This window comes from Numida meleagris, chromosome 4 (assembly GCF_002078875.1).
Source record: "Numida meleagris isolate 19003 breed g44 Domestic line chromosome 4, NumMel1.0, whole genome shotgun sequence".
In the NCBI taxonomy this organism is placed as follows: domain Eukaryota; kingdom Metazoa; phylum Chordata; class Aves; order Galliformes; family Numididae; genus Numida; species Numida meleagris.
In genome coordinates this window covers 43630644-43647808 of record NC_034412.1, presented here as the reverse complement: position 1 = coordinate 43647808, position 17165 = coordinate 43630644, and the positions used below count along the sequence as shown (strand labels likewise).

General features: G+C 35.6%; 1 protein-coding gene across 29 annotated transcripts in view; it reads right to left on the bottom strand.

Annotated features, from left to right (window-relative positions):
• Nucleotides 1-17165, bottom strand: part of TBCK (TBC1 domain containing kinase) — a 119190-nt gene that overhangs the window by 65362 nt on the left and 36663 nt on the right. For all 29 annotated transcript variants that reach the window (XR_002438673.1, XR_002438669.1, XR_002438668.1 and 26 more), the window contains exons 16-22: nucleotides 15935-15997; nucleotides 14953-15079; nucleotides 14378-14428; nucleotides 12890-12973; nucleotides 8683-8768; nucleotides 2738-2774; nucleotides 1326-1487 (exon numbers count right to left, since the gene is read on the bottom strand). Coding sequence is in view for 1 of the 29 variants with exons in the window: in XM_021396811.1 (XP_021252486.1) it covers nucleotides 1326-1487; nucleotides 2738-2774; nucleotides 8683-8768; nucleotides 12890-12973; nucleotides 14378-14428; nucleotides 14953-15079; nucleotides 15935-15997 (610 nt within the window). In the remaining 28 variants the exon portion in view is untranslated. The remainder of the gene's footprint in view (nucleotides 1-1325; nucleotides 1488-2737; nucleotides 2775-8682; nucleotides 8769-12889; nucleotides 12974-14377; nucleotides 14429-14952; nucleotides 15080-15934; nucleotides 15998-17165) is intronic.

Below are 17165 nucleotides of genomic sequence, written 5' to 3'. Positions count from 1 at the left end.
GGCAAATGCATGGAATGGGCTAGTTGAATTTCTTTTGAACAGTAAAATAGCAATTGTGTAGTAGAAACTAAACTGAAAAATAGCAAAAAAGTAAAATTTGGAAACCAGATATTCATTTACTGGTATACAGATGGATAAAGAATTTGTGCCAGAAACTTCATCTGTGAGAAGCTGCTGAACCTCTGAAGACTAACTTACAGAACTACGAACTCAGGCTGCTTGCCGCCATGCTGGATACTATTGCTAAGCTTCCAAACTCTGCAGATGTGGAGACTGTGGCGCTTAGTGAAAGCTTTTTAAGATTAAAAGCTCCTTCAGACTTTATTCTCTCATTCACAGAAAAAGAACAACTTCTGTTTAAAGTAACATTTGAATTGCGTGCTTGGTGTTAGAATATATCCCACTAAATCTATAATTAGTCCAGGAATTAGCCAAATGTTATACTTCTCAAGAAAAGACTGCGTGATTAAAACAGCGTCGCCTCGTAAACAAGACCTGTATCACGGTGAGATGCTGGGGAAAGGGAAGCAATACAAGAACACGGGGATGTTCTGGGTGCAGCAGACTTCCAGTTCATATATTATGTAAATATTAGTTGATCACAAATGGAAACACATCTTTCAGTTTATATGGTTTACCCAGTTCAAATGCATTCTATTGTCTCCCTAGTAACTCATTCAGAAATAAGAGTCAGCCTTCATGGTTAACTGCAATTTTTTTGATAGCAGATGGAACACTTGTTTGTACAGATAAGTCAACAACAATGCTCACCTAGCCTTCCATCTGGTTTTGAGGGTCATTTTGAAAGCTATATATTTCAAATGCAAACTGATTTAAAACACCAATGCCACCTACTTCGCTTTTCATAATATACTAATTTTATATTAACTGTTTTCATAGCAAAACGTTATTGTTTTTAAAAAGAAAGCAGGCTTGTATCAGCATTGAAGTGGTAGAGTTGAGAACACAACTATTTTTTTCACTAAGTGATCCTACTAGCTGCATTTTTTCCTAACTGTAGAATGCCTACAAACAGTCGCTGATGAATTATTTAAGATTACTCTAAATTTCACAAGGAATTAATCCAAACTTCCCCAGGAAATAACAGTGACCTCACCTGTTTCTCAGTGATGAGAGCAAAAGGACTTCTGCTAGCTTGGTCAAGCTGTAGGTAGGCCCTTATATACACAGACAGGGAGTTCACTTAAACCGAACATTATTTCAACATATGAAAGATCTGAAGTACATATTCAAATGAAAGCACCTATTTTTTTCAGCAACACACTGCAGAAGACAAAGAGGAAAAAAAATGATGTTTTCTATACCTGGTAAGTCTGAAAAAAGGAGAATGCATTCGTTGAATCCATTTGCAAGAAGACGATCCCTCAGTTGTTGAAGTATAGCCACCCCTATGCAGAATGGGAAGGAGGAATTTCCAAGCAGTAATGTATCCCACAAGTGAAAAATTTTATGCAAAGGAAAGACATCTGCATAATGAAAAGGCACAAAAAGAAAACAACAAAAAAAATTAAGTTTATATAAACACTCTTAGGGAGTCATACACATTTTTGTCTCCTGTCTAAGGGATATTTCTTTTTTATTTGAGAGCAAATGAGACTCAACGTGCTTAAACACAGGTTCATCTTCATATGTAGACAGACTACTCCAGAAACAATCAGTATTTTCTTCCCTTATTAAATGCTTTGAAATATACAGGTTTTCAGATTTCAAACAAACAAGAAATCAGGCAATTTGTTTTTCTTTTGGTATAGCATAATTACGCACGAAGAAATGGTATCAGTTATTTCCACCAGCATGAAGACATTAATGAGTGAATCAATTAACTCAGCTACTTACAATTAAAGGAAAATGAGCAGAATAGAGCAAAAATTGACAGAATAAAAAAGACAGACATCAAGGCCTAATAAAAGCAGCACCACTTGAAACATAAAGCCAAAGGTGGCTCTCCTAAAATACATTATCCTTCAACTAAACAGTTCTAAAATTTTAATTCATTGCCAAGAGAACCAACTCCTCAGTTTTTTAGGGGTGGTGATTCTCATGACAGGTTTTTCAAAGGATGGACAACTTCAGCAGCTGGTGCTTCACAGTCAAGAACTCTGTGAACTGCAATTGAGAAATTGCATGAAATTCTTTGATATTTCAGAAGTAATCTGCTAATGTTGACATGAAAAGAACAAATATCAGGTATTTGAGAACAGAAGATCACAAATTGCATTACTGACTTCCTCATCTGTTACTGAAAGCTCACCAAATTGGAAAGCTCTTTTTGCTCTGAATATACATGAACAAATACCACACTCCAACATAATAACAACAAAGTTTGTTCTGTTGGCCTTGAAAAAGAAGTTTCCCACTTCCTGAACTAAACAGAGTGAGGGAAGGTGTCCATTAATATTATTGTAATTTCTTCCAGTGGATAAAAGTTTGCATTTCACCTTTCTTAAGTACTGCATGCATGAAATAATCTAGTTCAAATTTGATGTAGTTCTTTTTCAGAAATAAGAAAACTGAAATTATTGACAAATAAGAGCAGAAAGTACAATGTGATGTGCGCTACTGAGACTCAAGTCACAAGCTCACCCTGCAAATTACAAAGGACCTACTAAATAACACACACTGCATCAGTTAGGAAGAGTTTATCCAACCGAGTGAGAAAAATTATCCTTCAGAAATCCAACACTTAACCAGAAAAAAAGAAAGAAAGCATACTCACGTGTAAACATCGTAAGAAACCATGGAATAGCATAGAGCTGCAAAAGGTGGAGGTTGGCAGGAGGGAAGAGAACAAAAAGCATGTTTTATTAAAATCTAAATTTTTTGCTTAGGTCAATTGTTAATTGCATTAACAACCGCAAAGCTTGACATTAATACATTTAAAATAAGAAATAACTGCAGTGGCAACACTACTATGATAGAACATCTAGCCACCAAAAGAAGCTTTTTCCACCCTTAAGTCACTATTCTCATTTCTTCCACATCATTGTTTTGTGATTCCGTAGTGAAAACAAAGACCATCAGCATCACGGTCAGCCGGCTTGTTTGTAAAAAATAAACAACCAAAAAAACCCCCACAATTCAACAATCCCCAAAATCCTTAAAGAACCCAAGAGCCTGCTCCTTTAAACTGCCACAGTTTTCCTCTTACATTATATACTGCTAAATAAAAATTAGTTAAGGGTGCCTGAACAAGCATAAAACAACTTGATTCAATATATCTTTTTGACTCTGGAAAAAATGTTTTTATATGAATAAGTAAAAGTGCAAATCACAACTTTCAACAGAAAAATGAACGGTATCTACATTTTTTGCTTATGCTAGCATGTATTAAATTGTATACTTCTCATTGAAAAGAAGTAACAAGTTTCATTCTCCAAAGTCACTCAAGCATACAATGCCTGTTACCAACAACTCATGCATTTACGTGGTTTTAACATGACCTTTAAGGGTATGTTTCATCTGAAGAATCTGAGGCTGCACTTGTATTACTCTGAGACTGTAACTTCCGCTGCTGTAATGGCTACAGAAAACCTTCTGATTACTGCAGGCTTTCAGTCAGAATACCCACAGCATCATATACAAAAGATTCAGAATGCATTAGAATAGATAGTCATTTGTGACATCTTTAGAGTTTCTCAATCTTTAATGAAGTACTTAATGGGCTGAAAGCAGCGGAATCTATTTTCATGAAACATCACACTACAGAAAGTCCCAACATATTAGGAATGCAACAGCAAGTCTACCTTTGTTAAATTTTACTCAGCTGCGCAGCTCACGTGCTCTGTTTTCCATTTCTGAAGATTTATAGTTAGACATAAAGCTTAATATATTCCTTTTTAGCTCATAAAAAGTGCAAATTACTACTCTTATTAAGCTTGCCCTGAAAGTAAGCAAATGAGCAGCAGAAGATATAATCGATACTATGTTAATAAATGACTACTTATTCCATCAACTCCTAACTGGGTTCTGACACTGATGAAATGATGCACACATATGCAGAAAGATTCCCTAGCACAGCTCTCTAGATTTGAGTCCTACACCTTCATCTGAGCATCTAATAGCATCTAAACCATACTGCCCATAAAACTAAAAGCTATGATGAACAGACTTTGCTTAGCCTACAATCTTCCAATTGATTTTAAGGGTTCAAAAAAAAAAAAGTCATTACTTCAGACTCATTTATACACTCCTCCTATTTCCCTGAGTACATCTCTGCAATGCTTTCAGTGTATGTATACTTATGGAATAATACCCTGTTCCCTGAAACATGCCCTGTGGTGTTAGTGATCAACGAATTCCCTTTAACCTGCTTACTTCTATGCATTACACTGCTTTCCATACAGTAGAAAAATAAGCATTCCTAGTAGCCTAAGGTTCCTTTTTGCTTCCAGGTACACGGACATGATTTTTTATTTTTTTTAAACTACATTATTGCCTTGGCATTTAAAATTATTCCTCCTTCTCATACATTTGATTACAATGTTTTACCCAATGCAGTTCCATGCTTACTCCTAATCTCACACACAGTATACTGCATGCTTATAGAAAAATACAAGAAGAGGCATCAAAACTGAAGTACTAAATTTTAAATTAAAAATATTATTGGAAGGTGACTACAAAGCAAAGCACTTCACTCTAAACCATTCTCACTAAACCTATCAATGGTAACACGAAAAGTAAATCAAACTGTTGAAGTTAGGAGGTACCCGTTAAATTTTTATTGAAGAGATTTTCCTCTCTGATTTTCATAAATGTAATATTCTACGAACAGGAGGGCTAGGCAAACCTGAAGAGGTTATGATTACTATTCCTGAGTAAGCAACGAAGAGACAACATTAGTATTATTATTCCACCATGCAGGCCAAACTGAAAAACAAAGATGAGAAAAAGAACTGCAATGACTTGAAGTCCTCAAATAAACAGGATACAAACTATTTTTAGTTAAATGACTGCATTTTTAATATATTATTAGTACACACTGCCCTCTAGCAATCATTAGCTGGAACAACATTTTGCCAAGCTTCTCTTATAGAAAACTGCTGCTAAATAAGTTTCCAACCCTTTACTACAGAACCACAACACATAATAAGGTTGTGACTTTTATTCACTCTTAACATTACGAATGTTTTCTAACTATGCTGAGTTTTTTAAAGCAGCATTTGAACTACTAGAACAGCCTTGGAATAAGTCACATTAAAATGAAAGCCTTTAAAACTGATACTTCATTTCTTAGAGTGACCCTGAGATCAGCAATGCTGTAATTATCATTTTGCTTTGCTAGTAATGTATGAGTTCTCTGGTGCTTTCAATTAAGTACCAGGACATTTCTTATATATGAAGAACAATTTGAATAAAACCATCATGGGTTTTTTTTTTTAGTTAGAAGTGAAATCTCTTCTCCTTCCACTTTGTTTCATTTTCAGTTTTTCCATTATCCCTAGCTGAAGCTCCTTCTCCAATAGTGCTCTGCTATGACAAACTGCTCAAAACCAGAGCTTGAAGACTGAATTCAGTGTTTTTCAACAGGGTAAAGAAGTTCATTTACACCTAGTTAGGTAAAAACTATTTGAGAACAGTCTATTTCTCAACTAGAAACTCAAACCTCCTAGACAGATAGACTCAAATCTTGATGAAAGCCTTTTCTATGAGAAATTACTGACTGTTAGTTCTGCCTGCATTATTTCATTCTTTGACTCCTCCTCTGGAAGATGAGCTTTACGTATTTTTAACTATAGAAGATGAGATTTCTGCTGTAAAGACAATTTTTCAAAAAATATTCAGGTTGAGAGGCTTTCATTTCTAAAGATATTTCAGAAGGGCAAGCAAATTAAAAATGAGTACTAGTTTTTGTTGGTGGAGATGGTAGGCAGCATTAAGAAACGCACACGAGCCTCTTACTCTTTTCAAAGTTTGTAATAATAATGTGGCTGACTTGTACAATCCAGGAGCATGTTATGAACGTAGTAATAAAGCTACAGTAAAGCTATGCATGTGGTTACAGGATCAAGAAAACGAATTACTTAATATTGAAGGTCTGAACTTCCAAAGCACCAAAGATGCCAACATATTTCATGTTTGCTATGTGAGTACATAACATTTAAGTTTACTATAAACCTAAAAGGAATAAAACACTCCTCATTTCACTGAAAGGTTCTGCCTTCAAAATGTATGCACACGTACCTCAAGTCTATCAGACAATCCTTTGTTCAAATACTACAGAAAATTGCAAAAATGTTTTGATGACTAGGGATGCCAAAGTAACGTGATTTGAGACCAATTTCTAAAATTAGGCTCTACCCACCTACATGTACCTACACAAAATTTGAAGAACGCTTTTCTCACAAGATCGAAATACAAGCAAAAAATCTCTCCCCTATATTCACCACTAGCTAACTGTAACAGAAGACACAAATGGAGATGAAGTACTTCAATCATGGGATTTTTAATTCTCAGTTAGATGAAGCCATATTAACAGCACCTCCTGCATATCACCAAAGCAAAGTGAAGCTATCTATCTGACACAGCAGCTTATTAAGAACTGCAACCAGACTTTGGCATCTCTTTTACTGGCCCACTGACAACTGTGTGTAGCATCCATAATTGGCAGGTGAAGCTATTTACAATAATTTATGCCTATAGTTACCCTTCTAGTAAAGTAGCATTTTTTTCTTCAGTTTAAAATAGTCTGCTTTTTATGTCAGAATTATTCAGTAGAATATAGAACAGATGCTATAAAACATTATACAGAGTGGTGGAGATTATAAATTTAAGGAGAGCAAGCAAAGAACTGTAAGATTCACCATACATATCTTTCTATTTACATGTAAATCACACAAGCCACAGCAATGTACTTAATCCAGGCACCACATCAGCTGACAATATTCACAATTATTGGAGTTTCAGCAGTGTTCAATATTCTGAGAGCAACATGACCCAAAGCGAATGGGAAGGGTGCCAGGAAACACAATCTTTCCTGTAGAAGGAGCCTGTGTTTCGATGATGAAAGATTAATCAGAATTTACTTTGATAGGATTAGTACTCAAGCGCAGAACTCTGGTTCAGATCTCATTATTAAAGTGCATATCCTTCACCTTGATGGATCCTGTGCTGTTAGACGTACAAAAAATAAAACCTCTCCCACTAATCTGGAAGGCAAAACAACTTTTCTTTTTATTGACAGGATTTAGAAAGGACAACTCCTCTTCAGAGGTTAGTGTTAATTTTAGAATTAGCATTGGTATTCAAATGCAAAGTTCTTCTTTTTTTTTTTTAAACATACTCCTGTTTTGTAATTATTTGCTGAATTACCTACTCATATCCTCTTCTAGGCTGTAACACTTAAGAGACAAGGCTCATGTTTGACTACATGCTGTCCAATGACTAGCATAAAACAAAATCTAAAATATATAAAAAAAAGTGTTTTTTAACTATTCCACCTGACTTGCATTTTGAGAGCTTATTAGAGCAAATAAATATTAGGTGCATTTACATGGTGATGCTGCAAACTTGATACTCCCCCAGGAACTTAAACGCTCGTGCTACCCATGTCCTTCATCTTATCCTCAAATTTTTAGGTTTTCAACATGTGAAAGACTAAAATGTGAAACCCTCCCATCCCTCCACCTTCCTCTCATCTTCAGCCCTTTCCTCTTCAGGTGTGGATTATGAGCAAAACACATAGCTTCTAAACATCTCAAATTATATCGCAATACACTGTTTTACTTTTGCTTCTTTTAATGCCACAGTACCTTTTTTCACATTTATAGTATAAACATTATCACATTAAGAATAGCTTTACAAGTGAAAGGTATATTTTTTTTCCATTAGATACTTTGTAAACAGTTCTAATGACTATCTGCCCTTTCTGAAGACAAGCAAACACCCAGGAATTAATTGCATGCGACAAATGATTTTCATAGGCTTGGCCTTCCCACCTGAGAGAGTATTATGTTGGCTTTCTAGACTACACATCACTGTAAACAAAGGACAAAAAAGTTTCCCTGTTTATGGCAATAGATAAAAGTGGGGCCCCATAATACAGAGAAGGCCTTGTTTTATTTTTTTCATTATAGCTCTCTTCTACATTTTGGATATGACAGCAGTTTTCATTGTTCTCCATCTTGCAGACTTACAATGAAGGGATAAAACTTGCATACAAGCTATGCTCTTGCCCAATGTTTCTGACAGTTTACAACAAATAATTGCTAAGCATTTTCCAGAATCTGACATATTTACAGATTAACCATCACTGGCACACGCTTGTTGTATTATTTGCAAATTAATGTGTGCTTTGGGTTAATCAACAGCATTTAATTAGATGGTAGAAAAATTTCTATTAGCCTTTCTCAGCCACATTCTTTTTTGTATACTACTCCAAAATTTAAAAACAAACTTCATATATATTTTAAGATCAATCTAAGTTGAAACAACTTATTAGCAGTATTTTATTGTGTGTACCATGTCAACAAAAGGGTAAGGACCGAGGTATCTAAAACAATAATCAAAACAACCATTTTAACAGCATATCCAGAAAATCTCATTAATAAGCAAATCTCCAGATAAACTGCTGCCAAGACAGTTTTGAAAAGCATCTCATCCTAACTCTCCTAATTTTTCCTTCTTTTACTTTGAACAATATTTATAAGAATGCTCAGCACTTACATCAGGAATAAAACCAATTTCATTAAGGTGGTTGCTCAGCTCTGGATCATGGAATGCAATCATCTGAGAAAACACCGTTAGGTACTCTGAAATAATAAGCAAATTCAAGGTCATTGTCAAAAACACAAGCCAGCACATCTCGTTGTTTTGTATAGTAGCTGTAGAAAAGAAAGAACATGATGTTTTTTTGTTTTAATTTTTAAAACACAAAATAAAACAGCAAATGAATACCACTACTGTCCTCCTAGTCACTATCATATTCAAAACAGAGCAAGGAACATTTCTTTCATTTTCCTTATTCTTTCTCAGTTTGTAATTTCAGCAATGATTTGCTTGATTCATAATCAGGTTGTGATTTATACTTGAAAAGCAAAATTTAAGACTTTTCATACGAATACGAGCCACAAGATACTGATGGAAGCAAGTTAGAACACGAACATTTCAAGAATTTTTAAGACCCAATCTGAGTGAAATGCTCCTTGATTGCAACAATCATATTTATTTTCAATAGCTAAATTTTGTAATCTAGAAGTCAATGAGGTTTTAAGGTAGCGCTTGCATCATCTGTAACCTCTTAACTTGTCTTTTCTGGAATAGAAGAGAAAATACTTATGGTAAAAGGTGAAATGTAATAGATCTTCAGCACAGCACATTATGCTGAAGGGTACAATTTCATTAAGTTGTCTAATTAACACTTGCTTTTAATTGGAACATAAACAGACAACAGAACAGAGACACCGACAGACTTCTCTATTTGTTCTAGCCCTCTCTTAGTTTTGTTCATATTGTCATATGCCTTGTTAGAAAGAAGATGAAGAGTCACTGCAACTTTGTAATAGACTGCATTTTCTTTTTCTCTGTGCTCTCAAGCACAGAGTAATCAGGGCCCAGACAGCAAGTTGAGTGAAGGAAGACAGACACGGAATGTTACCCTGCTCCAGTTTTCAACATACAAAGTTAAGAACAAACATTCTGTAGAATAATTATATTAGAATTAGAAACGTTAAAAGCTGAGATTCTATCTCAAAAGGACTGACAAACAATATTCTTGTTGTAAGAACACAAGGGAAACAAGTCACAGACCTACTGCAAATTATACTCGACGGAAAAAGATGCCCAAGTCTTCAAGGAAGTTGCAGTAAACATTAGGACCCCTTGAACCTCCTTCAGAATTTTACATCCGCTTAACTTGCTTTAGGTTGGAAAGATAAAGCCACAGTATACTGAACCTCTAAGGTATTACTGCCTTGGGAATCAGGCATCTCAGGAGTGCCAGCCTCTTCCCTTTGATACTTTGTCATACGTAGATGTCCTGGCAGCATCTTGCTGTGCAGTTAAGTGGGTAAACAGACCCACGCTAAGTTCTGTGACACCAAGGCCAGACTACTTCAGAGCTACTTACATCTCTCTCCAGTATGTTATCTCAGTCTCTAGACAATGAAATTATTATTTATGTGCATGTGAGTTACGGAATCTGTATCTTAAATGCATACCACAGCACATGTTGACCCTAAATAAAATAATTAAAAAACCTTGCATCTGTAAGGCACACCTTGTATCAAGTATAGCAAACCAGTAATTCTACACAATCCTGCACATTTAGCTACGCACTGATGAAAACGACTTCACAACTAGTTTGCCAGAAGCACATTTATTTTAACATGAAAATTCATACTCATGATCATTCTTTATAGCTATATTACAAGGCCGATAAATACCATCTTTATTTTACTAGCCTGTCCCATGAAATATAATTACCGTGTGGGATTATATGGTATTTTAAGGTGTCTATCAAGACACAGAAGCCTTCACAAAAACATTATCACTTGGATCCAGCCAAGTGCTGTCAGCTGAAATTTCATTAGAGAAGTTTTGGGTTTTTTTTGCTGCCTTGCTTTGCATAACTGAGCGTTCTATATCCAAACACCTTTGGCTGCTCTTGCCTTCTATATCATGTGAGAAAATACATCTGATATGCTTAGGAAAACAACACATATCTTCACTGTTTAGGACTGGCTCAGATACGAGTATTTTGAACTCTGTAGTTCAAACAATTCCTTCTCTCAGCCCCTATCCAGAAGAAATAAAGCAGCTAAGAAGCTAAAATTGCAGTAAACAATCAAGTGACGCATTCCTGACACTTTCTTTCAACCCAGTAAAGGTGGAACATTATTACAAAAAATTCCCTTCAATTGTGTTTATACTTTGCTGTTTGACAGAAGTCCTAAGAAAGGATTAAATCAGAATACTGAAAGAATCATACAAGCTCCAGTTTGCCTGAGTCCTTGATGACAACAGATGCTGCAAAGTGACCCGGAAATGCCTGTACTAATTTAGTTTACAGAATCCTACTGAACTGTACTTCTCACATCAGCTGATATTTTTGTAAAGCCCCTTGGGAGCAGCAGCAGGGAACCTCTGGAGAGCAAAATTGTTACTTTATGTAAGAACACACTCCCTTGAGAAAAGCCCTTACCAAGTTATTAATCTTAATGTCTGAAGTGGTTGGCACCAAAGGACCGTCTGATATAATACACTTACTCTTTTCATCTTCAGACTCTTTCCCCAACAAGTTGTTGGGGGAAACAAGTTCTTTTGAATCACTTTTCCAAAATATTCCTTATTTTATATAGTCAGTTCATAATGTCTGTCTTAGTTTCAGCTGGGATAGAATTGCTTTTTTCAGAGTCTGGTACAATGCAATGTTTCGGTACTAGGAAAAAGGCAGTGCTGGTAACACACCAATGTTTATAGTTGCTGCTAAGCAGCATTGTACAGAGCCACGGCCATTCTCACTGAAGAGCCCAAGGAGCTGGGAGGGAACAGAATTAGGACAGCTGACCTAAACTGGCCAAAGGGATATTCCATACCACATAACATCATGCAGAAGGAGTTTTGAAGGGAGTAGGATTTCACCTCATTCTCTTCCACTGCTCAGGGGGCTACCTGGGTATCAGCTGGGAGATGATGAGCAATTGCACGTGCATCACTTGTTATATACCTTCATATACATACGTATATATATATACACTATACAAAGGATAACAGTTATGACTATAACTACAGTTTTTCTTCTTTCTATCTTAGCAAATAGTTTTATCTCAACCTATGAGTTCTACCTATTTCTTATTTTTTTCCTCCCCAATTCTCTCCCCCTTCCCACTAGAAAGGTGACGACTGAGTGAACAACTGCGTGGTGCTTAGCCATCTACCGGCTTAAACCACAAGTGTCTCATCTGTAGTCTCCCATATAGAAAGCCTCTTATGTTCACTCCTCATGTTAGCTCTCTCTCTGCTACACAATGTTAACTGCTTTTATGTCTAACAATATTTGATTGTCGGTTCTTAATTTCCTTTTTCTTTTTAGAGACAAAGAAATAGCAGACACTGTGTCTAAGTTAAGAAGTTTCACAAGTTACATACAAAAGAGAATTTCTGAAATCCACTATTTGATAACATTCTACTGTCAAATGCTTTTCAAACCGATTCTTTCTGTTCTTAAAAATCGCTTACAAGACAAATTACCTAATCAACATGGACAGTAGTAAGGTGGCTTAATAGTTGTAGACAATTCCTTCATTGTGTCTCCTTGAAATTTACAATTAATTTTTAGGTGGAACAGACATTTACCTCCCAGCTATTGTTTTAATTTCTCTGAGACGCCTGCATAGATGTTGAAGACCCAACTATGCAACATTTTTCCTCATGGATATCCAAATCCTGTCTGGTATTCTGTTCAGTAAGAAATTCTTCTCAAGTCTCTAAATCACTGAATACTATTTTCTGAGGAGTTTCTAGTTTGTACTGTTCCTGCTCTTTACTGTCCCTCATTGTAAAGGTAGCTCCTGTAACAGTATGATTTTAATCACATCAGTGTTAAGTTTTTATCACTTAGACTGGAAAGATCTTTTCCTCATCTTACAACTTTACATAATCAGTTGATTCTTAACTTGGAAACGACATGGAGCCTTTTTTCCACACTGCTTTGTAGCTAGCATTGTTCCCAGCCCACTGTTATCTTGTTCTCATTTTTCTTGCACAGTTGCTTTTTTTTTTTTTATCTCAAGTAAACTTTCTGAAAGACATAGGTGAATATTTCTATAGCATGAATTGTGTTCCTAACTTATAGCCACTTGAAAAAGTGTATTTATAAATGCAGACTTAATTCTACCTCTCTTAGAAGAGATAAAAAATTAAAGGCACTTACCTTGGATAACGTGAGAATTATCCTTCAGAAAGAAGTTATACAAATACTTGGGTATAAAAGCAGACATGCAGGCATATGCCAGAGCTGAAAAAAAATTAGAAAAAGGGATGCAGAGGTAGAAATACAAGAACATCTAAAAGTGTTTATTATTAAGCAAAAGGCACACATTTTAAAATCAATCTATAAAGAAAAATGACAGTAAAGGAACACAGGAAGTGTACAATGCTCTTTAATGAATTTTAAAAGTTTCTACTATCACTTAAGTAATCAAAACAAATCTGGTTGGATGCTCTTTTTTCCCCAATTTCTTTCCATAATTCTTAGTGGCAAAGCCATAGCGAAGTTTGTATCAAAAAAGAAGGTCCCTGAAGGAACAAAGTTTTAGAAGATACAGTTTCAGACAACTGCATTGTTGCATTCTTCTGTTTTCTCCCATAGAACTTACACCTGGTTTACACCCCATGAGACTCTCATATGGTCTCCTTCAGCTCAGAGTCTGAAGAACATAGAATTCACAAGAAAAAAAACAGTGGAATACTATTAAAATATATCTCAGCAGCTCCTCGTACACATATCATGTAGAGATTAGAGGGTCAAAGCATAATGTTTACCCCTTCACTAATTTCTGGGAATTTGGCTGAGAGACAGTCTACCTGTTTTAATACAACTCACAGGCATGCGGCCAGACCACTGATTTAACAAGAAGTCTTAGTAAGAGATAGAATATAACTTGTCATAAATTGTTTATCATTTCCAAAATGATAAACAAAGCATCATATTTATAGCAAAAGTGAAATACCACATGATAAATGAATTCCAGTTTGCAACTTTTCTGGCATTGAAATCACCATTTAATTATCTGAGTCGATGTATTCAATTAAATTAGTAAACCAGGACACAAGGAACTGCATTTTTCACTATTATGTTTTGATTCAATAGGAAAAAAAACAGGTTACAGAATCAAACCATATGTATGTGTTAGAGAGCAAGAAAAAACCTGCTGACGGAAATATGTAAAGGTGCACAGTAGGCACACAATAAGAGTTAGTGTCCTGAGAAACTAGCTCTCACCCACACGTGTTACGAAGAAGTTGGGTATGAGAAAGCAGAAAGTTGGACTAGGTCTGTTCTGAAAAAAATCACAGTCCAAAGCCGGTCTGATTAGCTTTTAGGCATTTGAGACCAACATCAGCTTTTCTGAATAATGCTCATCTGTACGGTTAATGGTTATGATAGGTTAACAAAGAATACATTCACATTAAAAAAGGCGAATCCAGAGCTTCACTGAGAAGCACAAGGACCAGATATGCACTTCTTGTTTTTCTATGGCAATTTGTGATCATTTCTTTTGACTCATGGCAGCAAGAGCTTTAAAATTCCCCTGTAGTTAAAGAAAGTTTTCACCTATATGTGGGTGTACAAATATCTGCGGACAACTAGATTAAAAGATTGACTGCCCCCCTACTCCCAGCAGAGAAAGGTACTCACCTTCATTGTTAAAATTCAAGTATAGGAATGGTGCACAAAGGGAATCAAGACCTAAAGAGGGAAAAGTCATGAAGAGACATCATAAAGATCTCATTTAATGAATTTGTCTTATTCAACACAATAATTTAACAGTGAAATTTTGCGTGCTTTTATAATACCTGCAATACCAGGCTTCACACGTAATGCTGAGAAGTGTGAAATGAACGCACGAAAACAAAGAGGATTTAAAATTGTCAAAATGATAGTGATGAACTGACTATTCTGTCATGCTTTTCAAGAAATCCAATTTACAGTCCTATGAAATTGCCCAGTAAATACTGCAGCATTTCCTTTGAACTGATGAGCAGTAAGAAACAGACAGTTTTTTTTAATGAAGTGATCAAAATTTCTGAAGAGCATACGAAAGAGGCAGTCAATTTGGCATTACGAATTAAATATAAATTATTAGGAGCTAAATTTGCAGTAACTCACAGATTCATTCTTCAAAAGGAAGGAAAGCCCTCCAAATAATTTTTTTTTTCTTTAGCCATAGCTTTCCTATTCATTACCTAACCTCACTAACTACTGCAACTCACCTTGCCAGTATACCAAATCAGGATGAGAAACAACCCAGGCCTTCAATACACGTCTAAACTTTGCATGACCCTCTGGTGATGACAGCAATTCATCATACTGATGGCAACGAGGAATATCAACTTCAATCTGTATCACAGCCAAGTACACAATATGAAGAGAAACCAGGGTAAATGAAATAGTACTGCAGAGATTGTGTAATAGTAGAGGTGGAAGTGGTGAAAGTTAGCCAGACAACTTAAGTCAGATCATCATCAAAATCACAACCTGTTTCTCCCATCACTCTCAGATCAGTAACTGAAATGGGACAGGGCACTAACAGCTGCTTTAGATGAGGGCTTTTAAACAAATAAAAGCAGATTTATATTCTAAAAACAAACAAAAAAAACAGATTACAAATATAGTATTTTCTAACTGAACTTCTGGGCTCATTTCAGGAGCAAGCATCGCTTTTTTCTAAAGGATAATATAATCAGAGACCTCAGAAAACTTGGTGGAATCTATTTAAGTCACCCATCTGATGGAACAGCTGTTCCTTGCAATGATTATTTACATTTGGTAATACTTACTGGAGAATTTAATTGCTCAAGAACCTATTTCTCTACAGCTCATCTTACTGCTACAGAATGTCAGGGTACTTGACACTATCTGGCATCAGGTCCAAGAGGCACAAAAAAGACTTGATAAAAACACAACTTTTAACAACACATCAGTAATACTGTTCATTATACTGTTCGCTGTTGCAGCAGAAACATGATTCTGAAGTAAAAGAAGATTTTTGCTCACCAGGGTTATAACCTTCTTTGAGTTAAACTAATGGTCCCTATCTGTTCTGCAAGATTCCTGCAACAGCATGAGGAAGCTTAGAGAGCAGTGGAAACCTTCTAGTATTATCAGCCACATTTGCTGTAATAGACAAAACGATACCCGCTGGTTGAAAAGATCTTCGCATTACTTTTACTTGGTAAAAACTGCAAGTCTTACTTGTCTGTCTGTAGGAATCGGTGTGTCTTTATCAATGGCATCATATTTTGCTTGAATGGCACCCTAAATGTGGAAGAATATTTTAAATTAGAAGTCCCTTAATAATGTAAAGGGATATTGTAATGTACATTCCAATATACAAAAGCTATTTTTATCGAATGTTCTAGCTATCAACTTTTTTCTGAAAATATATTATACTGTATTTCCCAAACACAGAAAGTTTCTCACTGCTGAATTGTAACAAAAACTTCTTTATTCTAGTGTAATTCAGAATATATAGAACTTTCTGTGGTATTCTCATTATCTTCAGTCATTCTCTCTGGTTTATAAAGGAAGGAATATACTTGATCCAGTTTTCCATTTTTAAGTTAACTGAAACTTCCCATTTAAATTCAAAATATACCTCTGCCACTGTCAAGTTGCTTTCAGCATCATCTGTGTAAAGGCTGCCTATTAAATAATATTGATACTGCCAACATATACTGCTCTTAAATAGCCAGGACTTGCCTAAATACCAAGGCAAGTATTCAAACAAGTGCATGCTAATGTTATGGACTACCCTCATTGTACAGATGCTAAGTTGATGAAGTAAGTGAATTCACTCACCTCCCAAGGGCCAGGGAGGTGGCTCTCAACCACCAGTTACTCTTTCCCTTACAGCTTTTTTTTTTGTCATATGATATGATAAGCTACATCCTGAAACTCAGGATGTGTTATCTATAAGAACCTCTTTACTACACTACTGAAGACTGCAAGCAGAACAGATGAAAAAGCTGGGTTGTCAAGTAATCTCTCCGAGGTGTCCCCATTTCTAGGACAGTTTCTAGGACAATCCTTTCTAGTCCATTGTCCAGAAGGATTACTGTTCGTTTATTTTTTTTCTCCAATCTTTGGAAGATATGTATCAGATAGTAGGTGAAATAAAATACATTTGCTGCGTTTCACTCTGTTTCACCCAGCTTTTGCTTATTGGGGCAGAAGGATTGTAACTGCATTTGTCAAAAATAATTAAAAAAAAAAAAACCAAAACAAAAAGTTAACCAGCAGTTGTATTTAAACATCCTAGCAAAATTTTGTTGTATGCGCACTATTTTTCCATCCCATAATCAAAATTAAATATAAAGGCATTCAAAGCCAATATTCTTTGGAACCAAACAATGTTAGAATCAAGAATGAGTCTGAATGTTGTTTTAGTTCATATGATTTCATGCATCCCTTTGTTTAAATTTGC